The 26,018-nt window shown below is 34.7% G+C and overlaps 1 protein-coding gene across 1 annotated transcript in view; it reads left to right on the top strand.

The window, feature by feature from the left end:
* Window positions 1-4,338: 4,338 nt before the first annotated feature.
* LOC150103543 (uncharacterized) overlaps window positions 4,339-26,018 on the top strand; it is a 40,555-nt gene continuing 18,875 nt past the window's right edge. The window contains exons 1-4 of the mRNA XM_090397931.1: window positions 4,339-4,471; window positions 12,823-12,936; window positions 13,139-13,223; window positions 25,003-25,016. Coding sequence (XP_090254057.1) covers window positions 12,858-12,936; window positions 13,139-13,223; window positions 25,003-25,016 — 178 coding nt within the window. The 5' untranslated portion in view covers window positions 4,339-4,471; window positions 12,823-12,857. The remainder of the gene's footprint in view (window positions 4,472-12,822; window positions 12,937-13,138; window positions 13,224-25,002; window positions 25,017-26,018) is intronic.

Raw genomic sequence — 26,018 nt, 5'->3', positions numbered from 1 at the left:
ATTCATCGAAAAAACAATTCACTGAACATTTTTCGATGAATTCTTTCGTAACTCATCTAAAAGTCATTTTTCTTGCAAACTACTGTCTAGAAGCGTTCGGTAACAATACCAAACATTTCTCAAGATACAGACAACATATGGAAGTGGTCAATGAAATGTAATAATCATTTGTTTGCATTTTATTTATAACATTTTAAGTAATTGTACATACTGTTTCATTGTGCAGATAGCGATTTATCTGTACGGAACAAATTTCGTTCTACCAAATATTTTCACAATAACATTAGTTAGACTGATATTAAAACTTACATATATATAAAGCAAATAAAATTAAAAATAAATCATTCCTGAAGATTTTGCAGACATGTTTCACTTATTCACTCTTGTTTCTGTTATTCCCGAACGACAAGTGCACTTCTCTCACAAAGGCCCTCGCAGGCAAGTAGTTGCAGTTAATAAAGGGAGAATTAAGCCAAAACTACTGATGAGTATACAGGTGGATACATTTCTGGGTTTTGAGGAGGTGATGGATGCACTTTTTTTTAATGTTAAAATGTTCTCTCGAATAATAATAAAATGGGAATGATGAATAAAGAATCAGAAAAGAAAAAATATCTTACAAAGCTTTGTGAAGCATGCTCATCTGTTGTTATTGTTATATTTAGATGAGCATCGGTTGGAAGTTGCATTGGAACTTCTGAATGATACCAGTGGACGACCACAATTATTAAACACTGCGCTAAAGGAAAATAAGATTGGGTTGAGTTGTTTTGAATTAAGGTCGAACCGACTGGTCTTATATCAATGCGTGTATTTTTCTATGCAATTCGCTTATTTTTCGCAAGAAAAACCCAAATTTCAGGGATGACCTGGGAGCATCTGTGTCTCAGGATGCCAGCATTCTGAGACACAGAATTCAACTTGTCCATCAATCTAGCAATTGTTCATTATAGTGGAGGCATAGTTCCCTAAAGTGTCACACCATGTTCGGTGAATCTCAGTTGAGGACGTTTCTTGCAACACGAAAAATGTGATGGCCGGCACATGTGTGTCTTCGAATTTCTTCAAAATCTCTAGCATGTCTTCTTACATTTCCTAAATGAAAAAAGAATAAATTGTTAAGAATTAAGGAAACATGGGCATTAAAATGTTTTAATACATATACTTCCTTTTGGTTTATATCAGTTGCTTTAATATCATTTTTGTTGTAGGTGTTTATCGGAACTTTTCAGTCCCCCTCCCTCATACAGCTTGTTATGTTCAACTGATCCTTGGGCCACACCACTAGTGACTTCCTCTTCTGGGATAACGCTCCCACATACCCAACTTGCCGATACGTGTCAGACAGCCAATCTCCAGTCGAGTGCACTAATGTATTATCAAATCCCATCTGTTCGACTTTAAATACCAGAATATTATTTGGCAATCTATTATAGGATTTAGCAAGATCTATATATACCACAGTCTGCGCATCTCATTTTTCCAATTTACCTATCTGGCTGTTAAAATAAATTACTATATTGCTAAAACACGATTTTCCTTTAGTAAACCCATACCGTTCATTAATGAGGATACCTCAAGACACATGATGATATATCAACAAATCTTAGATGCTGATTGATATCGAGTTTGCTCAATTCCTCATTATATCTCTCACTCACCATCAGTGTTTCTCCTCCCTCCCCACTGACCTCTAGTTCTGCAGGATGCTCTTTTCAAGAGGATCAAATACCTTTATGAACCGTTCATTTAATATGTCTACTATATCCGTCTCAGTGGATATCATTTACTGCAAGCAATATAGCTAGTTAATGATCGTTTATGTCGCCCCAAAAATATCGCTCAAAACAAATCAAATATATATATACATATATTATTATTATTATTATTATTATTATTATTATTATTATTATTATTATTATTATTATTATTATTATTATTACGGCTATTATAGCCTGTTTTTGTTTAGGATTGTCCTTTATTTTAAATACATTGGTATTTCTACTAAAAAAAAATTTATATATATATTTTAGGGTATTATAGGTGAGTATTGAAGTCAATTATATCAGAATAAAAGAGGAGGAAAATTTTGTACATGCCTTGTTTTGACACTAGGATGTCTCAAATTCCATGTTTCTGCTGACGGTTGTTTATAACAAGGGAAAGGGAGCGTGGGGGAGAGTGTTTGACGCGGGAGGAATAAATTGTAAATCCGGATTTATTTTAATAATATACATAAAGGGCGAAGGGAGCGTGGGTGGATGTTTGACGCGGGAGGAATAAATTGAAAATCCGGGTTTATTTTAATAATAATATATATATATATATATATATATATATACAGTTGAATAACACCAGTCTATGTACAAAAGTGTTTGTGCAGACAGAAGAAAACTGCATCTCTCATTTAATTCGCTGAGAAGTGATCTAGTAGCGTTCAGATTCTCAATCTATTTTGATAACAAGCATTCGGTTGCTAGCGCCTCTATCGGCTATTACAGGAACAATGGTTTTTGTATTTTCAAACGTGAAGTGCAATATATCATAATAATCTGCATGTGGTTTTATTATCATTTGTTTCACAGCAAATGTGAAATATTTCTTCATCATGTGAAATAGTTCATCAAACAGTTTTTCATGAAATTTTACGGTGTTCTCCAAATACGGGGCACAGTAGTGCGAAACAAACTCGATCCGAAATCTTTAGAGGTTCACTTATTCAGGTAAACAATATCGCGGAGGAATGAGACGTATTATCTTTGTTTCTCGACACTGATGCAGATATATCTGCGAATAAGCAAACCTGGTATATCGGTAGGTAAAGCTAAGTCATTAATCAACAGATTATTAAAGTCTAGCTACTCTAATTCCCATGGTTTACGTTGTATGAGTTACTCCATCTCAAGTGTACTTGGTGCGTTTCCATTTTATGAAATCTCCGAATTTTTTCGCGACTGAATATCATCATGCGTAAGCGTAATATTTGGAAATTTGGGAACATCTGAATAATCCATAGTCCTTATAGTCTATATGAGGACTGGCTTAAAGGGGCGAAGCTAGAATGCTTTTCATCTTTCCCGTTATCTGTAGAGGACAGTGTAGGGATAAGGTGTTATTGAGCTATTAAAGCTCTGATCATGGTAGGAGGGTAACAGCAATAGCCGAGCTTCAATTAGAACCCCATTGGCTACAGCATTGCCATCCGTTACCCTCCAAAGTATCTTCATTTCGGATCCATAGTGTATACTTATACTTATAAGGACTGGCTTAAAGGGGAGAAGCAAGTATGCTTTTCATCTTCCCCGTTATCTGTAGAGGACAGTGTAGGGATAAGGTTATTGGGCTATTATTAAAGCTCTGATCATAGCAGGAGGGTAACAGCAACAGCCGAGCCTCAGTTAAAACTTCATTGCCTACAGCATTGCCATCCATTACCCTCCAAGGGTATTGGATTGAATGAATCAATCACCACATGTCACGGTCGATTGATTCCATCTAATTTGTTATTCTCCACCGGATCCATAGTGTCCTTATAAGGACTGGCTTAAAAGGGCGAAGCAAGAATGCTTTTCATTGTTGCTTCGCCCGTTATCTGTAGAGGACAGTGTATGGATAAGGTGTTATTGAGCAATTAAAGCTCTGATCATGGGAGGAGGGTAACAGCAATAGCCAAGCCTCAGTTAGAACTTCATTGGCTACAGCATTGCCATCCATTACCCTTCAAGGGTATTGGATTGAATGAATCAATCACCACATGTCACGGTCGATTGATTCCATCTAATTTGTTATTCTCCACCGGATCCATAGTGTCCTTATCCTTATAAGGACTGACTTAAAGGGGCGAAGCAAGAATGCTTTTCATCTTCCCCGTTATTTGTAGCGGGCAGTGTAGGGATAAGGTGTTATTGAGCTATTAAAGCTCTGATCATGGCAGGAGGGTAGCAGCAATAGCCGACCCTCAGTTAGAACTTCATCAGCTACAGCATTGCTATCCATTACCCTCCAAGGATATTGGATTGAATGAATCAATCCTCTCGTATTTCGCTTCCGGATCCATAGTGTACATTTATAGTCTCTATTTATTATTGTTAAATTCAGGATTATAAAAGATGTTATAAATAAGATAGAAATGAATTGTTTAATTTGCTTGAATTAATTATTATTAAAAATTATTTAATAAATATTGTGACACAATTTTATAAATACATTTTATATTTATCTTTTCGACACCAATAAGTGGGGGGAATAGGGTGCAATATATCTACACTGATTACGTCACAGTTTTATCATAGTATTACAACTGTCACCTGAAGTTTGCTCTCTTTACCGGTGATAAGCCACTTGTGTATTATTTCTAAGGGGCGTACACAGATGACAGTTCACTTGGCTTTGTGTCATCTCTCTCGCTCTTTCTAGGATTCTTACTACGGTTTAACATTTGAAAAGCAGGGGAAAAAATAAAAGAAAATTGGTAAGTAATGAATTAATACATTTATAACTAATTAATAAAATACGGTAATTATTAAATTTAATTTGGGAATAGAAAATTAAAATATAAAAAGTGAAAGGTTCTCGACTGCGAAAGGGTAGCTGTGGCTGATGTTACTACAGCAGCTACTGTATTTAAATCACCACCAACATCATCAAAAATTTTATAAGTACCTTTAAGGTATACAAGGGTATAAGGAGTATACAGGAAACTATAATGGTAGTAAACAAAATGTTCGTATTTTATATGTGTTCAGCGCAAACATTCTTAAATTCTAGCAGCGTCAAATTCTTTCTAATATCTCAATTTTATACGAGTCTGCCATGGAGGCCATCTGATTCCTCCATTATTTTTTATCAGAAACTCATACTCGTGGTATCTGTTCTTTAATCACGTGCTTTGTTTCTAACCCAGTTCGCAGATGCGCCAATTAAGGTAACACCTTTTATTTCCATATACTGAGTAGGCGAGGCCTTCTTAATTCTGTTATCTATTTTTATATTTAATTTTTCCCTTTCACTAAAATATACGACAAAATAACCGACATGTTTTACTTCTCTTATAGATTCCCAAATGCAGTTGATGTTTTTAGTGTTTCTGTCTATTTTCATCGTATCTGTCTTTTTATTTCTGAGTTTTATGCGAATGTGTTCACATCAGTTATTCACGTTCGTTAAGGAATCCTGTAGATTTATGCTGAGCTTATTTAAAATTATAACGTCATTGGCATAAAGTAAAGAGCTGAGATTATCGTCTCCAAAGTTTATACGAAGCCTAATGCTACTTTTCTTCATAATGTGATTCAGACAGACGAATAACAATGGAGATCATTTGTTCCCTGGTGTTACACCTGATTTAACATCAAGTTGCATTTTGGACATCCTCTCTTGAGCACTTTGACATATAACTTTTCTAGATCTACATCACTTAAATACAGATACTTATACATCAAAGCACTTGAATTAGACTACCATTATCTTTGGGTTGGTGCTGACTTCCTTTACCTGAATATAACATCTTATAGCTGGCAATTAGAAGAATCTAAATGTTTTTCACCTTTGTTCGGTAATACTAGTTTTGTCAATGTTAATTTTATAATTCTTCTGCCAGATCGATTTCTCTTTCTTCAGATACTTCTTATGTTGATGTCGATATTTGTTGAATTCTGCTAATGTCGAATTCAAATATGTTCCCACAGATTTTTCCAATGTTCGTCCTAGTTTCTTTCTGGATACAGTGGGATCGTGTTGATATCCCAGTCGGCATTACTATTTGCTTGTTGTATCATCATTGTCTTTTAGTTGTATCCAAAAAAATAAATACAGTGTGAATGGCTAAACTCCAAATGTCCATTCAAGCCTGTCCCACCCTACTAACAATGCGGGTCACGAGAAAGTCAGTATTGAATATTAAGTCAGAAGATCTCGCTGGTTCATTGCATCCCTTAAAATACTGTGCGTAGGTTTCCTCCTATTTTAGGTCGAGCTTATGATAAATGATGAAGAAATTGTTTTATTACTATTACTTTACTTATTGTATAATTTTAGTAGAATAAATCAAGTGGTGTACTAAAATATTTGAATTAAACTCCCTATAAAAGGAAGATAGTTGAGAATTTCATTATATATTGCAAAAAATATTACAAACTTCGAGGTATATTATTATTTTTCATTCTTTTCATTACGTAATGAGAGAGAAAATTCAATCCGAAAGGTTTTCATTCGTAAATCCTTTAATCGTGAATTTAATATGATTTCTTATGACAATGGGGCAATTGGATTGGTGTCCAATTTTAAGACGGTAATACTGTATGTTCAGGTGGAAGTGTGATAAGTCTATTTGGCGGAACTTAACCTTTTATTGAAAAAGTGTGCTCAACTCAATGTTGGTCATTTGTTTTAGAATGCAAACAATTACTTAATTAATTCGATGCATTCATAAAACATACATGACAGAAAAGCAATTAAAGTTGTCAGAAATAATTCGACAGTTCGGCTCATGTGACAATGCTATCCAGATAGCCTTATTTATAAACTTTTATGAGCGTATGATGATGATCAGAAAGAAGTCCAGTTCATTACAGAACAGGTGATTGAAAGCAGCGTGGGTGTGCACGCACGCATATTCAAATTTGCATCATATTGAAATTGGATAATTCATAATTTAAAATAACTATTTGGAAATGACGTCATAAATGGTTCCCCTGAACTTCGTTTCTGCACCACGAAAATCAGCCATACTACGTAACAACCCAGCAATTCTTTGCAGGCACATCTCCGTTGTTCCCTATTTTCTTTAGTACCTTTCAGCTTCTTTAGGATCGCCAGACTAAATAGAGAAACACGATTTCGATAGATTTGTGGATATACAATGTGTAATCGTATTATTGAATATAATTGAATAATTGTACACAAATTAGTACCATTTTGGCATCCTTAGCTGCTGTTTTTATCCCCTTTTAATAAATATGCTGCGCACTTCAGATATATGATTCTCCTTATAAACGATTTGCGAAATGTGTACGTGTTATACAATACTTTTTCAAATGTGAAATTCTCAAACAATGCAGAAATGCCTCAGGGATTCGCTGTGTAACCCCTTCGCTTTCTTCTATAGATCACCGAAGGACCTTTTTTATGGCTGACCTCAAAACCTGTTTATAGTTTAGCAGAAGACAAGAGATCGAGTTCTTCCCCATCATTCGACAAGCCTCCATTTCTCATGCATTGGAAAAGCTCAAGGAAATCTCAACCGACTGGAAAATTAAATATCTTCCATTTTACACTCAAATTTTTCGAAGTATTCCAATTTTCCAGTTTGCCAATTTTCTTACTATAAAAACAGTTATATCATTTCTCTAGAAAATATATTTCTAATTTCTCTTTGTTTCTTCATGCTAACATTGAAATCATCAGACAAATGTATCTCTATGCTTTGCTGGAAATATGAAGATAAAAGACTATCACCCGTAATTCCTGTCGTGTGTTATCACAGATGATTACATTCTGATACTTAAATCTAATCATGACTTTACATATCTTAGTCAGCAATCGATTCCAATAAACTGATCTATTATCTGTCAAAATTCTGAGTGAATCTGCTGTGATATTGCAATCGCTTAATGCACTCGAATTGCATCGAATTTTCTAGATCCTTATCTTCTGTGAAATCATTTTGATTTCACAGAAAATAAGGAATGCAATTCTGGCCAAATGATTATCTCACTATAGACTATTCCCGTTTGTACATTTTTAAATGAATGCTGATGTTGTTAATAACTTTCTGATCTATCTATTTCTAAACTCTTCTAAAATTTGCATGAATATACAATACAATGTTTGATCTGTGTACTAAATAACATATTGCAAAACTTTGCTTTTTAAACGAGACACTGTGAAAGAAACAATACACATCTAAACTTGCTTTGTGCTTCTAATTTCAGCTAAAATAAAAATTTTTTAAAAATAATAAGAAAGATAAAAAAAATCCTTAGCCAGCCTATAGTACTGATGTATATGTTGACAATTTTTTATGTGTGTTGGGAGGGGGGTCTCACGAATAAAACAATGACATTCTTGCAAAAGCAATTCTTATCATGTAGAGTTAGCAGAATCTTATAGCTCTTGAATGCATGACTCATGAGACAGATGGCGTTGGAGTGATTTTTTCTCATTCGTATTATCAGTGTCACGCTGTTACAACAACCTTGAAAATAGCAAATATTGGAATATTTTCTTTCTGAAAAAGTTTGCTAATATCCACCGTACTCATTAAATAGTAACGACTTTGAACGATCAGTTACTTGAGAGGACTTTTGTTAAAAATGTATGTAGAGCATCTTACCATCAGTTTAACTTCTTTAATTATAGGGATTAAGGCAGTAAATCGCATATGCTCTCTCTCTCTCTCTCTCTCTCTCTCTCTCTCTCTCTCTCTCTCTCTCTCTATCACACAAACCGAACATACGCACAAATGCCACCTATGAGACGAAAAAGTCGAGAATTGTGTTTTATGTTGAAGATTCAGATATCAGATTGCAAATTGAAAGGTTATTTTTTACTCCTTACCATTCCTCTGATAACTTACAGTCACTCTGATAGGCTACGTAGCTGGAATATTTCTCCTTGCTCAGTTATATATATATATTCTGTGTGAGGAGAGTGATCAACATGTATAACTGGAAGGAAACACCTGCTAACGTCATTTACAAGAAGACTTTAAAAAGTAAATATCAATGTAATAAAATAAAATAAACAACACAAATGTCGATCAGATATGATCTTGGAAACATACCAGCTGAATACAATATTAATATACAGAACAGATTCAACACACTCAACTTCTGTGAAAAAGAACCAAATGAACTATGGGAATAGATTAGAGATATAATTAAAACAGAAGCAAAGAAGAATATTCCAACAGTTTTTAAGAAGTCCAAATGGCTGTCAGAAAATGCTATCAAAACTGCTTAGGAAAGGAGGAAAATGAAGGAAATTTGCAGGAAGAACGGCATTTGAATCCAGAGTTTCAACGACAAACCAGAAGAGACAAGGAAAAATACTTTAACCAGGAATGCCAACAAATAGAAAACCAAAACAAGAAAAGAAAAACAACAAATCTTTTCAAAAAGATCAGAGAACTAACAGGGAAGTTTAGTGCCAAGGTGACAATATTGAAAAGTAAACACAAAGGATATCCTACAGAAGCTGCAGACATCAAAGAAAGAAGGAAAGAGTATACAGAAGCCCTTTACACAAAAAGGACTCCAAAATTACTGAGAAATTTGAACAGCGGGATTATACATAGGAGCCAGTACCACTGGAGAGTGAAGTGATGTGGACACTGCAACAGCTATTCAGTAAGAAAGCACCAGGAGGAGATGGAATACCAATTGAGCTGCTCAAAGCCTTGGGAGAAGAGGCAGTTAAAATTTTAACAGCTCTATATCGGCAAATTTGTATCACAACTACATCGCCTAGGGAATGGAAAAAATCAGTTTATATACCTTTATTGAAGAAAGGCGAAGCAAGACAGTAGTGGCTGAAAATTATAGAAATATTTTCTCATGCAAGTAAAGTCTTACAATCATTCAGAAAAGAAGACTGGAACCATTCATGAAGATATAAATGCCAGATGAACAGGAAGGATTTCGAAAGAGACAGAGGAACAAGAGATCAAATCGCCAAAGTGAGATGGATAATAGAAAGTGCACAGGAATATCTACCTTTGTTTCCTTGACTATAGCAAGGCTTTTGATTCTGTAGATCATGTGAAACTGTGGAATCTGTTAAGAGCAATGAGAGTCCCAGAGCATTTATGGGGAATCTTTATTATGAACAAGAAGCTACTGTCCTAACAGATTTTGGCGAAACTGACTATTTAACTATAGGTAAAGGGGTGCGACAAGGATGTATTTAATCTCGGTAACTGAACTTGTACAGCGAATACATTTTAAGAATGGCAGGGCTGGAGGAGTCTTCGGTTGGAATTAAAATTGGTGGAAGAAATGTTAAGAATTTGAGCTATGCAGATGATACCACCTTGATAGCAGAATGCAAAGAAGATTTGGAGGAACTTATTATGAAAGCTAAAGAAGAAAGTGCTAAATATGGTCTTAAACTTAACCTCAAAAAGACAAACGTTATCGCAACATGTGAACTTAATGATTTTCAAGTAGATGAGGAGAAAATGGAAGCAGTTAACAATTTTGTGCTTCTAGGAACCCGAATTTATAAATAAATAAACGCACAAAAATTCTTATTAACTCCTTAACTACGCCACCTAATCAACATCGGAAAAATGGAGAATTTGCATACCCAATTCCTACATTTTTAAATCTTCAATAATATTTAAATACTATCGTTTTCTATTATGTTTCAACTTGTGCACTACGTCTACTTTTAAATTACTTTAATCAGAACGACATCAGAAAACACAACTGGGTAGATGCAATCTGAATATCATTCAATCCACTTGTTACATTCATCATAATTGGCGACTGAGAATTTTGATTTACTGCCAACAAACGGTGTTGGTTTAATTGTAGTGTCCTCGGGGAGTAATTCTCCGTTTTCATGTACATCCTTGTCTCTTTCATGTGAAAGTGAGAGGAATCTTATAAAAAATTCTGCAACGCAGATTTTTTTTAGAAGAGATTCGAATCTTACATGATGCACTCGAGGTTGGAGTCAAACGTCCACCGAGTCATTTTGAATCGATTTTTGGTATTGAAGATATGACGTTTTCAGACTTTTGATGGATTCGGGTATTGAATGGGATGTAAATCTAAAGTTCGACTCTAATCTGGGATGGGTGAACCTGTCTTCAATCAAGTTCTCCCAACTCATAATCTTCTATTCGCAGAATGGACACCTCATTAATGGTATGAATCTTTTCAGGGTCCTTCCTGAACCCTTCACCCTCGCAGTGAGATTATAAATGAGTATATACCATTTATTTATCCCAGGACTATTTTGATAAGGATTACGTGATTGACTGCTACCGATGTGCACCATAACATGGTAAAAATTCCTCACATCCTTCCTATTGTTCTTGACTCCAATGCACCACTCTGTTTGCGGCAATGCACCAATCACGGAAATGTAATGCAAGTCTTCGAGGAATAGTCATTAATACTAAAGTTTTAGCAGTAATGATTACTAGAGTTTGACAATAATTGAAATCAAATCTTAACATTAACATAGAAAAGAAGTAACTCCGATATATTCTTTAAAAACCGATAATTCTTAATGTTTATCTCATAGCTGAGAACACTCAATTACCACCAGTATTGTAATCTCAATATAATCCTCCTCTCTATGATTGAGAGGAGAAGGCATAGGGCAAACCACCTTAACCTCGAAGCGGCCGGAGTTTCGAATCGTAATAGGCTATGCCTAATACGAACGTAATCCGCCACTAGGCCTAATAAACGTGAAAGATTGAGAGCAAAATATAAAGTGTACATTCAGAGACTCAAGCAGGAATAAAAATTAGAAATATAAAGTGTTCATTCAGAGAATCAAGCAGGATTAAAAATTAGAAATATAAAGAGTACATTCAGAGAATCAAGCAGGATTCCGTACAAACAGGAGTACAATTTATCACTTATTTACAGTTCATCTCACTGTAGAAAAATATAGCGAACATAATAAAATACTGTCATGTTTATAGATATACAGAAGGTGTTTGATTCAGTATGGCATTAGGCATTGTGTGGAACACTGAGCCAATATGGAATAGATAATAAAATAGTCCGCCTAATTAAAACTCTTTACTGTTCCTCAGAAATGTGAATAGAAATGAAGGTAACTACAGCAAGCCTTTCAAAATGGAAAGAGTTGTGCATCAAGATTGCATACTTTCGCCGATTCTTTTTAACCTTTATTTGGAATATATAATAAACTTAGCCTTGGAAAGTAGTAGTATGGAAATTATAGTTGGTGGTAGAATAAAAAGAAATCAGTAATACTCCAATGATATTGACATTAACATAATAGTAGGAATGAACATCACTTGCAAGAATTAACAAACAGAGTTTCTAAGGTATTAACGGTTATAGATTCAAGATCAGCATTCATAAATAAAAAAGGATCTATTCAAGCAATAACTCTATAAAAATCAATTAATGTTGAAAAATTGGACGAAGTAGAAAGATTCACCTACTTGGGAAGCGTACACCACAGAGATGGTCTGTCTAAACATCACATTAAAGCACGCTTGCTAAAGCAACTGTTTGCCCTTCAGAAGTCATAGCCACTTGGGAAGGACAATAAAATACATTTAGCTACGAAACTCTGTGTCCTCGATACCCTTGTCAACTCTGTCTTACTATAGGAAAATTAAAAAAACATTGTTGGCGTTCGAGATAAGGGCTACAGAAACCTTTTGAAGATACCATATGGGGCACACATAACAAATGACGAAGGTTAGAAGGAAAGTCTGCTCCATTGCCAGAACACAAGAAAAATCATCACTAAGATAGTTGTAAACAATTCCTGTGGTTGGGCCGCGTAGATAGATCAGATAACTTAAATAAATTAGCACTAGAGGGCTTCACCTCTTGTCAAAGACATCGGGAATGACCTAGAATCACCTGGATAGATAGATAATATTAGAAAGTAGATTAGTTCTTCGTCCACAAATGGAAATAATCGCAAAAATGATTCAGACGAAAATGTAAAAGAATTACCAAGAAAAATGGAGTTATTGACGGTCATCATATAACTTTAGCGAGAGATAGTTAATAACCATTTCTAATTATTTTTAAATATATGCGAATAATAATTGTTCCCGTTATGTTAAAAACAATACCTATTCTTGTTTTATTTCAGTGCATCTCTTGTAATCCGGTATTTTCAGTTTGAAGATGTTTAATCACGTGCTCAGATGTGTCTTTATAATTTTCTTTTGTATCGTTTCCATCAATGCTACGACTGAAAGTCCTGGTAAGTTTAGAAATTGTCCTTTCGCCGATGAAAAAAATTTTAATCATTGAAATTGAACATCAGAGTCAGTTTAGTAACTTAAATGATTTACAGATCGTTTAGGGATGTTTTCCTCTCATAGGATATGGGAGGAAAACATTTTAATGACGTGATTTGCGATAATTTTCGCAACCACATTTTAATATGAGTTTTCTTTTTGCAGAGTTCAACTGTACGAACCCTTGCTTGAATGGAGGTTGGTGTTTCACACAGGACATATGTATATGCCCAGATGAATATTATGGATCGCAGTGCGAGAAAAGCAAGTACTATTTCATCTTTTACCATTTCAGTTAAATTTTATTTCTTTTAATGTTAGAATATATGATTATCTCATTTTGTCTTGAAATTTTAGGAAACTTCCAGACAAAATACGGGTATAAGGATATCATTCAAATACCATTGAATGTTTGCCCATGAAAATTATGATGTGATTCAGTGAATTGTTTCAAATTTATTAATTAAATTTACACACCGATATTTCACCAGCTTAAGCTAGAATGATCACATATAGTTTATAGACAGGCAGGGTGAGATACAGAGATAGTCATTGTATTGGTTTCTGAGAGAATTCTTAATAGTTTTGTTTAAGTAATTGCTGTCTTACTTTTGCCCTCTATATCATCTACATAGGATCGGTATCAGCTCTCTGTAACTTCGTAGGTTTTTCTCAGCGAATGCCAGTTTGTTGATTACATGCTTCTGATGGCTTTGCCGTAGTGATTATTGTATTCATCTGTCAGTAGCTTGTTGATTGTAGTCTTGTTATCTCGTATATTGTTCTGGTTACTCTGCAGATTGGGCTGAAGTTATGTTTTAGCATGATTGTGTAGTGTCATAGGTGTTTCACTTTAAATATTTTGTGTCCTGTTCTTGCTGCCCTTATAAGTATGAACTAACTAACTAACTAAGCATATTAGTTAGTTCGATTGTAATCTGTTAGGTTTGTAGTCTGCGCAGAATGCGTACGATGTATTTATGTATCGTAAAATGTTTTCACATAATGCTTTATAGATTAGTATTTCTGTGGGTCTCGGAGCAATATCAATTAATCGATATAGTTCGCTTGCTATTATCCTGAGTTTGTTGTATAGTAAATTTGTATTTGATCTGCATCGAAGTGTAGTCTGTTTTTATGCCGTTTTCAGTTAGCCAGTTGGTAATCAGATTGAACTCGCGTTGTATATTTGTATAAGCTGTGTTTACGTCGTTGTGAATGGACACTACGACTGTATCGTCTTCTATTGCTTTTTAGGAGAAATTGGCTAATGCTTTGTGTGTATGTGTTAAACAGAATGGGAGAAAAAGCAGTTCCTTGTGCTACTCCTCCGGCATGGTCGTCCGTAGATAATGTTTCAGGGTGAGAGGAAGCAAAGCTTGGAGTCAAATAATTACATCAATAAAGTTATATTTAATTATTTAATTTTTTGGATTTTTTTTCACAAGTAATTCCCGGGGGAAAGTGCCCTTCCTCCCCCCCTCTGCGGACGCCCATGTCCGCAGAGGGGGGGGGGGGGGAAGGGCACGGCAAAGAGCCGATGGCTCTTTGCCGTGTGCTGATCCTATACGCCTTATGTGCTTTCTGTTTTCATGTATGCTTAGAACCACTGAAGTAGACGACTTCCGATTCCGATGTGTGTTAGTTTCTTCAACAAGATTTTGTGTGTTAGTGTATCAAACGCTATTAGATATCAATACATACGACTAATACTATTCTCTTTTTATGTAATGTAACGTTTATTAGGTCTGTGAAATCTTCCAGGACTGTTCCTTTCTGTTTTTGAAAATCATATTTTTAGGAGAATGGTGAAATTTTTAGTTTGTGGCGAGTTTGCGATACATAATGCTCTCCATGATTTCTTTGATTACTAACAACGTGGCAGTGACTCTGTAATTGCTTATAATGTTTTTTTCCATGTTTATGTATAGGAGTGTTTAATGCAGTCTTTAGTGTTTCAGGAATGTGCTCCGTTTCGAAGATTTTATTTAGCAGTTTTAGTATAACAGGACAGAGTGTCTTTGGATGTATTTTGGACAGATTCCATGTATTCCTGATCCTAAAATAATAATAATAATAATTTTTTAAGTGATTTAGTTTTAATTATACCATTTACAATATAATTCATGATAATTCTGACTCCCCGGAGGTCTCTCTTAATATTTTTTTTTACATATAATACATGCATTACATGCATTTGGTTACATATGATACATACTTGATTATATATTTTTCTTTAAAAAAAATTCAATCATTTTTTTAAATTAAAATGATGGTTAATATTGTGATTACATATTTACAACATAAGATTACCTATTTACAACAGGTTTACTTCTGTTTATTTTTATTTATTTATTTTTAATGAAATTCATACAGGTTTTTGTTTTCTTTCTTTTCTTTCCCCCCTGTTAATAATAATAATAATAATAATAATAATAATAATAATAATAATACAGCATTTGTTCATTTAACAATTAGTTATATATATATTTACAATTATTTAAGTGCTGTAACTACAGCACTAAAATAAATGTGATATATGGGTTTAGATTATTTTTTATTTTATTTAATTATTTTTTATTTTTTAAATCTTAGATGAGATCTAATTTCTCAGCTTTCATCCGCGAAGCTTATTTGTAAGCTAATCTGAGGATGACAACAGTTGGTTATTATTTATTGGTTTGTTTGCTGTGTTGGGAAGTTTCGAAAAATCAAACCTATGTTTATTAGTTTGATTTACACTGCAGCTGTTGATTGGGAAATTCGCGCACGCCACCCGTGCACGCACGCACGCACACACACACACACACACACACACACACACACACACACACACACACACACACACACACACACACACACACACTGTGTTTCACTAAGTTTATATGGTATTTTGGGTGGGTGTTTCTTGTTCGTAGTATGTCCTTAGAGCTCTTTTCAGGCTATTGTAGTTCGTAAGGTTTCTGTATTCAAAAGGTAATTTGTTTATCATGTCTGGGATGTAGAAGTTTTGTGTGGCCTTTCTGAAGACATTATTGTATTTATCTGTGATATAATTAGTAGTCTGAGGTCTTGTTATACGGGATGTATTTCTGACTTTCCTGTAGTTGGCATCGAAATAATGTTTTAGCAAAGCTGCATAGCTACATAAATGTTTTGCTGTCAGTATTTTGTGTTTTGACATTGCAGTGTATATAAAGTCGTTATTGTCTCTTTGTTCCCAAAAGATCAGTTTAATCATTTTGTACTGTAACGACATTAATCTATTTAATTTGTAGGGTGCACAGAAAGCATATGTTATTATAGCGTATCTTAGTATATTTTGGCATAGTGCTTTGTATATTACTGTTTTAGGCGTATGGGAACTATGTAACGCCTATAAAGTCTTTTAACTTGTAGCGTTTGCCACTTATTGTTCGGAGTTTGTTGTGTAGATGGTTTATGTGGCTATTCCAATTCATATCTGCATCGAAGTAAATTCCAAGGTATTGTATTGTTTCAACCTGAGTGATCGTATTGGTTTTACTGTTCTGTGTATTTTTATGTTGGACAGTGGATGTTGGATGGTTATATATTTGTTATCAACTTGTCCAGTTAATGGATTTCTGAATATCATTAATTGTGATTACTGAGAAACATCTGAGTTTAGGTGCATGGAGTTTTTGGTGAGCCAGTCTATGAGCAGATTTTTGTCATGTTGCATACTTGTTTGGACTATGCTTGCGTTATTATGGATGGATATTATAGCTGTATCTTCTGCGTATTGGCATACCTTACCTTTGAGAGGTAGCTGATTAATATCGTGCATGTAAATGTTGAATAGAGTTGGGAAGAGAACAGCTTCCTGTGGCACTCCACAGGTTACTGGTAGCTCTCTACTTCGGTTTGACCCAATTCGTGTGATATGCTTTTTATTTTGAAGGTAGTTTGTAAACCACCGTTGCAGAGGCTCATCTATTCCAAAATGCCTCAGCTTTTCTAACAAGATTTGATGTGTGAATCTATCAAATGTTTTAGCTAGATCAATAAAGACTACCATGGCAATTTTGTTTTTGTCTAATTCGGTATTAATTACGTCTATTAATTAAGTCTTCCAAGAGAGATGTTGTTCCCTTATTTTTCTGAAAACCGTATTGTGTTTTGGTGATAATGTGAAAGTTATTTATATATGCTATGAGTTTCTTTAGTACTGTTCGCTACATAATTTGATTGATTATTGGTAATGTTGCTATGGGTCTGTAATTGCTGATTAAATTTCTTTTATCACGCTTCTATATGGGTGTGATTATGGCGGTCTTTAGCATACTTAGTATCTATCCTGTTTTAAATATTTTATTTATTAAATTTAGTAGGATAGGGTCTAAGCTAGTTGCATGTTGCTTGATATCCTCAGGTCTAATACCACCAATTCCTAGGCCTTTGTTCGGTTTGATTTGATGTATTACAGAGAGAAGTTCTGCTTCTTTTATGGTTGGGAACCATAATGTCTATTTTGATTGTGATCCAAGTGCAGAATCACGTTTTGTGATTGGGGAAATATCTGTGCAAATTTCGATGGAGACTGAAAAGTATTAGTTTAACACGTTCATTGCCAATCACGCGATATCGCGCGATGCAAGACCTCACCAAACGGTCGATCACGCGTTATCGCGTGGACGTCGCTAACTAAATAAAAAAAATAAAAATAAAAAATTGCCCACCACACTAAATTCCAATTTTCAGCTTGGCAATGAAAGTGTTAAGTCATGTACTAGTTGTTGAATAGGTTTTGCGTCTTTCATGAAGCTGTGTTTCATGATTTCACCAGGCAGTGGTGTTGGGAACACAATCTAGCATTTCACTGATCAGGTTTGTTTCATGTTATTTTGTGCGGAGGTTAGTTTGTCTCTGTAGTAGCTTCTTTTTGCATTTCTGATTTGTGTTGTAAGGCGATTCCTTGTTATCTTATATTCAGTTTTCAAAGCTGTGTTATTTGGATATCGCTTTAATTCTTTCCATTGAGCGTCCTTTCTGTGTATTTCTAGGATTAAGGTTTTTTGTTATCCAATGATTTTGGGTTGCTCGTGAACCAATTCTAACTTTTTTTTGCAGCTTTCTTATATATTTCCTCCATTGTGAGTTTAATGTTGTTGTATAAGATATCTGCTAAATCTCATGCCAGGTGTTCACATTCTGTTTTTCTTATTTCCTGGTTGATTATTTCTTCGTCCATTATTGTTTTCTGTCGCTTTTCTTCTGAGGGACATTGCATGGATATTGTCTTGGTGTGCAGGTTTAGAGCAGGGAAGTAATGATCTTCTACTTTGTACTTTATGACTGATGCAGTGTAACTATTTGGTGGTGCTCGGACGTTTATATGATCTAGACAGGAATCAGTGATAATATTTCCCAATATTTCTTCTCCAGTACACGATGTTATTGTTGGTATTAGGTTATACATGGATAGCGTGTCTAGGTATTGTACAGTGTTGTTCTGGTTTTCGTTTTCAATATTTATGTTTATGTCGCCGATTATCACTAAGTATTCGGTTGAGTATATATCTTGGCCTGAAAGCCAACAATTGAGTTCCTGCAAGAATTTTATCATGTTTAAGTTTGGTGGCCTGTAATTTGCATTTAGTATTATGGGATGCTGTCTATTCGTGGTATTAGTGATTTCCATGCAAAGGGTTTCAGCATGCTCAAATTGATAGACAGTTTTTTTTGCTATTAATTTATGTCGATAAATATTAATATTCCATCCCCACTTTTTGTTTGGCGTCGTGATCTATGTTGTTGGAAGCTTGTAATTTGGAAAACAGTCGCTTCGTAATTAGTTATGGATACTTCTGTTAGTACCAATATATCAATAACACTGGTGTAATTCCTCAAATAAGCCTGTAACAATAATCAATGTTTTCGGATACTTCTGATGTTAGTATACAAGATTGAGAGACCTCTCGCTTGTACTGTGTGTTGTTTCCATACATCAAGCCAGTCGAAAGTACAATTGCTGTTGTATACTGGTGTAATTACATCTATCTGATGGTTCACATTTATTTTTGTTGTGTTAAAGTCTTCTTTCTGAACTCATTTGGAGTCCTTTGTTTCACTCTGGCAGCCTATCTATGTCTTCCGAGCTTTTTATTTATATAGACTTTGAAGTTTGTGACTTTTATCTGATTGTCTGTTGTGGACTTGCTTGTCAGATGAACTATGACTGGTGCGGGTCCTGGCAAACCTTGTTTTTTGTTCTTTCTGGGAATGCCATTTATGTAATATATATACAGACTGTAGAACATCTAATCAGTGCCTGCAGCAAGATAGCTCAAACGGATTATAAATACCGCCATGATCAAGTGGCCAAAATAGTTCATTGGCATGTAGGCAAAAAATATGGATTTCCTATATCTGATAACTGGTGGCAGCATAAAATAGAGATTGTATTGGAAAACGAAACAGCAAAAATTCTCTGGGACTTTCGATTACAAAATGATCGGCATTTGGAACACATACATCGATAGGTTTGGATTATTGATATCGCATCGCTGTACCCAGTGATAACAACAAAGAACTGGAAAAAATTACTAAATATCGAGATCTGGCAATCGAAGATGGCTGTTTGTAGCTTAAACACAAAGAAGTCATTCCAATAGTTGCGGTCCCCTTGATGCAGTTTTAAAGAAGCTATCGAACTAATTACAACAATTAAAAATCAACGAACTGATCCATTATTATTATTACTAAAGTAATAATAATAATGGGTCAGTTCGTTTTATTCACACACATAATTGATACACAGTCAAAAGAAGATATCATTCAAGCAACAATTTGGCTGGTGATAAAGAGCAATTAAGATTCTACCCAAGATTCTATCCTTTTTTTTTCTTACTTTCTTTTTTTTTTGTTATTCTTGGTTGAGATGTAATTTCTCAGCTTTCATCCTCAAAGCATATTTGTTAAGCTTATCTGAAAATGACACTGGTTAGTTATTATTTATTCGTTTGTTTGCTGTGTTGGGAATTAGGCTAATGTTGACAGTTTTGATTTCCACTACAGCCGTAGGTTCAGAAATTCACACACTCACACACAATAATTTGGAATGTCCTGATGCATCGCTGAACTGGAAGCCTGGAAGAATACATTGTGTTTCATTAAGTTTAAATGGGATGTAGTGTGTGTTTCTTGTTCATAGTATGTCCTTAGGCCTCTTTTCAGTAGTTTTGTTAGGGTTCGTCTGTTCAAAAGGTAATTTATTTAGCTTGTCTGGGATGGAGTAGCTTCCTGTGACATTTCCTTAGTGATTATGGTATTTATATGTATATAATTAGTTGTCTGGTCTTGTTATACGCTATGTATTCTGACTGTTCTGTAGTTGGCATCGAAATAATGTTTTAGCAAAGCTGCATAATAACAAGTGTTTTGCTGTGAGTATTTTGTTTTCTGACATTGCAGTGTACATAAAGACGTTACTGTCTATTGGTTCCTAAATTACCAAGTTTATCGTTTTGTAATGTAACGACATTAATCTATTTAGTTTGTAGGGCGCACAGAAAGCATACGTTGTTATCGCGTATCTTAGTATATTTTGGCATAGTGCTTTGTATATTAGTGTTTTTAGGCGTGTGGTGACAATATCTTTTAACCGGTAGAGTTTGCTAGTTATTGTTGGGAGTTTGTTTTGTAGACAGTTTTTGTGGCTATTCCAGTTCATATCTGCATCGAAGTAAATTCCAAGGTATCGTATTGTTTCAACCTGTGTGATCGTAGTGGTTTTGCTGTTTTGTGTGTTTTTATGTTGGAGTGTGGATGTTGGATGGTTATATATTTGTTATCATCTGCTCGTGTCAGTGGATTTCTGAATATCATCAATTTTGTCTTATCTGAGTTTAGGTTTATGGAGTATTGGTGAACCAGTCTATGAGCAGATTTATGTCATGATGCATATTTGTTTGGGCTATGCTTGCATTATTATGGATGGATATTATTGCTGTATCGTTTGCGCATTGAAATATCTTACCTTTTAGAGGTAGCTGATTAATATCGTGCGTGTAAATATTGAAAAGTGTTGGGAGAGTACAGCTGCCTGTGGCATCCCACAGGTTACTGGTAGCTCTCTACTTCGGTTTGACCCGATACGTGAGATATGCTTTCCATTTTGAAGGTAGTTTGTAAACCACCTGTGCAGAGGTCCATCTATTCCAACATGCCTCAGCTTTTCTAACAAGGTTTGATGTGTAAGTGTATCGAATGCTTTAGTTAGATCTATAAAGACTACCATGGCAATTTTGTTTTTGTCTAAGGCGGTATTAATTACGTCCGTAAAGTCTTCCAAGAGAGATGTTGTTGACTTATTTTTCTGAAAACTGTATTAATAATAAGTTACGGAGAGAAGTTCTGCTTTTATGGTTGGGAACAGTAATGTCTGTTTTGATTGTGGTTCAATAGGAGGAATACGTTTTGTGATTGGGAGAATATTTCTGTGCAGTTCTTTGATGGAGTCGGCAAATTATTGGTTAATATCATTTGCTATTTGTTGGATAGGTTTTGCGTCTTTAATGAAGCTGTGTTTTATGGTTTCAGCGGTTTATTATTATTTTTATGCCACGTTTAATATTATATATTATATATTATTAAATATAAAAATATAAAAAATATTATTAAATAATTTTTTTTCACATTTAAACATTTTATTATATCCCAGATAAATTACATACATAGATACAGTAATAATTATAATACATTACAATTGTGAATAACAGATACTTGAAAGTTAATAATATTTTTAAATAATAATAATAGTACTTTTTTCTGTATAATGTATTATATTCTTTCTTTCTTTGGGAGGCATTTCTGATTTCTTCCTGGAAGCTTAGCAGAGTTTATCTGAGGAAGATAATAGATGATAGCTGGTGGTAGTTTCATGGTTAAGTTTCTATACTGGTCGCAAGCCAGGTGATGAATTTACTGTTTATTGGTACGTGCTTGGAAGACTTCAATTGCTATTACAGTTTAACCTTTTTTTCCTTTTTTTATTTTTTATATTTTTAAAAAAAAATTTTTTTTTTTAATTTTTTTTTACAAGTAGGGTTGGATTTAGACATGGTGTGTTTGTTTCTTTGTGTTCTTGTAGTGATGTTTTTTTCTGAGAGGGCGGTTTGTCATAGGTTGTGTATGTGTGTGTATGTGTGTGTGTGTGTGTGTGTGTATGCGTGCGTGCGGGCGGGCGGGCGGGCGGGCGGGCGGGTATGGGGAGGGAGATAGAAACAGGAATTGCTCTAATTTTCATTCTCGCTATAATATTTATATAGTGCCTGTTTCAGCTCTCTGTATGTCCCTAGGTTTCTGTCTTTGAACGGCAGTTTGTTTATCATGTCAGGTACGTAGAAGTTTCGGGTGGTTTTGCCGTATTGATTGTTGTACTTATATGTTATGTAGTTTGTTGACTGTGGTCTTGTGATTTGATATATTGTTCTGGTTACTCTATAGGTTGGGCTGTAGTAGTGTTTTAACATGACTGTGTAGTGGCGTAAGTGTTTCACCTTAAATATTTTGTGTTTTGTCCATGTTTCCTGCATAAGAGTGGGTTGTTCCCAGAATATCAGTTTTATCATTTTATCTTGCAACCATTGTAGCCTGTTAAGTCTGTAGTCTGCGCAGAATACGTATGATGTGATTGCATATCTTAAAATGTTTTCACATAATGCTTTATAGATTAGTATTTTTATGTGGGTTGGAGCAATGTCTTTTAATCTGTATAGTTTGCTTGCTATTATCCTGAGCTTGGTATGTAGGTATTTCGTATGGCTATTCCAACTTTGATCAGCATCGAAGTGAAGTCCAAGGTAGTGTGTTGTGTTCACCTGTGTGATGGTTGTGATTTTAGGTTCTGCACTTTGTATATAGGAGGATGAATGTTTGATAGTGATATATTTAGTTTCTATGGGCAGGGTTTGGGGGTTTTTGAATATCATTAGCTTTGTTTTTCCAGGGTTTATATATATATGCCGTTTTCGGTTAACCAGTTAGTGATTTGATTGATGTCGTGTTGCATATTTGTGTAAGCGATATTTGCGTTGTTGTGAATGGATACTATGGCTTGCATCTGCGTACTGGAAGATTATACTTTTTAGGGGAAGGTGGCTTATATCGTGTGTGTATATGTTAAATAGAATGGGAGATAGAACAGCTCCTTGCAGTACTCCACAGGTTACATCTACCTCTTTGCTGTAGTGTGGTGTGCTTTCTGTTTTTGATGTATGCTTTAAACCACTGGAGTAGACGACCTCCAATTCCGATATGCATTTGTTTCGTTAACAAGGTTTTGTGTGTTAGTGTGTCAAATGCTTTTGTTAGGTCAATGAATACCACTAATGTTATTCTGTTTTTATGCAATGCAGCGTTTATTAGATCTGTGAAATCTTCCAGGAGTGTGCTGTTCCTTTATTTTTTTGAAAGCCATATTGTGTTTTGGGTATGATTTGAAATTTTTCAACGTATGTGGAAAGTTTCTGATGTACAATGCGCTCCATAATTTGGTTGATTACAGGCAAAGTGGCGATGGGTCTGTAATTACTTATAATGTTTCTTTTTCCCTGTTTGTGTATGGGTGTGATTAATGCAGTCTTCAGTGTTTCAGGTATGTGTCCCGTTTCGAAGATTTTATTTATCAGTTTTTGTATAACTGGAAGTAGGTCGGTTGAGTGTTTCTTGATGTCTTTTGGTCTGATTCCGTCTATCCCGGTCCTTTGTTAGGGTTAATTTGTTGAATTGCCAGTGATAGTTCTTCTTTTGTTACTGTGGGGAACCACATCGACTGGGTTGCTCGTGGACCTAGTGGAGAATGTTCGTTTGTGTGAGGAAAGGTTGTCTCTTGTAGTTTTTGGACAGAGTTCACGAAGTGCTGATTAAAGTTGTTTGCCAACTGTTTGAGAGATTTGGGGTCGCAGGCAAAACCTGTGTTTTATTGTTTCTGAGACAGTGGTTCTGTGTATATTGTCCAGCATTTCATTAATCAGGTGATAGGTTTCCTTTATATCATTCTGAGCTGTTGTTAATTTGTTGCTGTAATAGTTTATTTTTGGCTTTCTAATCTGTGTTGTTTGGATATTCTGTTTTCTTTTGTATTCAGCTTTTAAAGCGATATTGTTCGGCGACTTCTTAAGTTGTTTCCATAGGGCATCTTTTCTTTGTATGTCTGTTAATATGTTGTCTGTTATCGATGGATTTTATTTCGTTTGGGGGCGTATTTTTATTTTTGTTGATGCTTTGTTATATATTTTGTTAAATGCAAGTTTAAGATTATTATATAAAGATGCTATCTGCATCCAGTCTTTTTTTCTGATTTCATCATGTACCTATTGTTTCGTTTAGAATGCTATAATACTGTTTTGTAGTCTCAGTGATTTTTATGGGTTCTGGTTCAATGTGTTACTGTAATGCTGTGAAATAATGGTCTGCCAGTTTGCATGTTATGACGGCTGCTGTGTGGCTGTTTGGAGGTGCCCTTATATTTATATGATCAATGCAGGATGAGGTTGTTGTATTTCCGATTATCTCTTCTCGTGTATACGACTGTATGGATGGGGTTATGTTATATGCGGATAAGAGGTGTAGGTATTGTTCTGTGTTGTCATTTATATTCCTAATGTTTATATTCATGTCTCCTATTATTTCGAGTATTTTGAGGCATCATCTTCCGTGGCTGTAAGCCATTTTCAATTTCAAAATAACCCTGCATCATTAGGCAGCGTTACTAGGCGGTACTAGGCAGCTGTACGAGATATAAAAGAACATTTTCTCCATAACTAACTTACTAATAGCTTTATTTCTTTCAGTTATACTTTTAAATTCGACTAGTGTGACTATAACTCAGAAGGTATACTAAAAGAAAAATATATCTTTAATAATATCTTATTTTTGATACATTTACAACCAATGTTTTGATACTGTTTTCGTTTTTCTGGGTTCATCTGTACGAACCCTTGCTTGAACGGAAGTTGGAGTAACTCATTTGACACATGTAATTGTCCCAATAAGTATTATGGATCACAGTGCGAGAAAAGCAAGTATTATTTCATCTTTAACGTTTCAGTTATAGTTTGCTTCTTTTAATGTTAGGATATAAGATTATTTTATTTTCTCTGGAAGTTTCAGGAAATTAGTGAAACAGCAGTCCAAAATATAAGGATATCGTTCAAAACCCTTCAATGTTTGCCAATGAGAATTATGTGAATGATTGAATTTTCTGGAATTTACTAAAATTAATTTACTAAATAAATTTACACACACCGACGTTTCTCCAGCTTAAGCTGCTAATATCAAAAATAATCAAAAAATACTTTGTAGAGGCAGATCGTCAGTGAAGACCGGAAAAACCGACGTTGAGAACCAGAACAACATATGGAGATGAGAATGGCGCTCGCCACCGCTATAATCTGTGAAACCGCTGATGGAAATATAAGACGTTGTCCCAAAATTTGTGCAGCGTGACACCATCGGTTCTATTGGAGTTTGTTGGATTCTGTAGAAGATGAACAAGAACAATCTTTAAGATTTGAAAACCAAGTTACCTGTAGAAATCCCGTTTCAAATCAGACAGATTATTCACAATAGAAATTTGAGAGAGAGAGAGAGAGAGAGAGAGAAAGAGCTTCGAAAACTTACATTATTTTAATGTAATCAAAACACCCTGAGAAACCTTCGTATTAGTTTGTTAACTTTACATCAATAGAAAATTGTGTTTATATGATTTTCTATGCAAAGCGGAATTTTAATAAAAATCTGCAAGGCACCTTCTGTGGAACAAACCACGTTTTGTTGAACTTAAAATTGTCTTGGCCTTCTTCGAGGCTATTTTCGTTTTCATTTTTAGTTAACATGGATTCATAAATAGTAGGAACATATATTGGGTGCAGGGAGTGTTCTGTTATGTGTCTCCATTGCATCTGTTGCTGGAATAAATGGATGAATTTTTAAAGCTTCCCCATTCTCTTCTTTTGTTTGGCAAGACTGCCAAACGAAAGGAGAGAATGGGGAAACTTTAAACTTATTTTCCTTAAATTTC

This window comes from Typopeltis vanoorti, chromosome 9, assembly GCF_054136105.1.
Source record: "Typopeltis vanoorti isolate ZY-2024b chromosome 9, IOZ_Tvanoo_1.0, whole genome shotgun sequence".
Lineage (NCBI taxonomy): Eukaryota > Metazoa > Arthropoda > Arachnida > Uropygi > Thelyphonidae > Typopeltis > Typopeltis vanoorti.
This window is presented reverse-complemented; position numbering and strand designations above follow the sequence as displayed.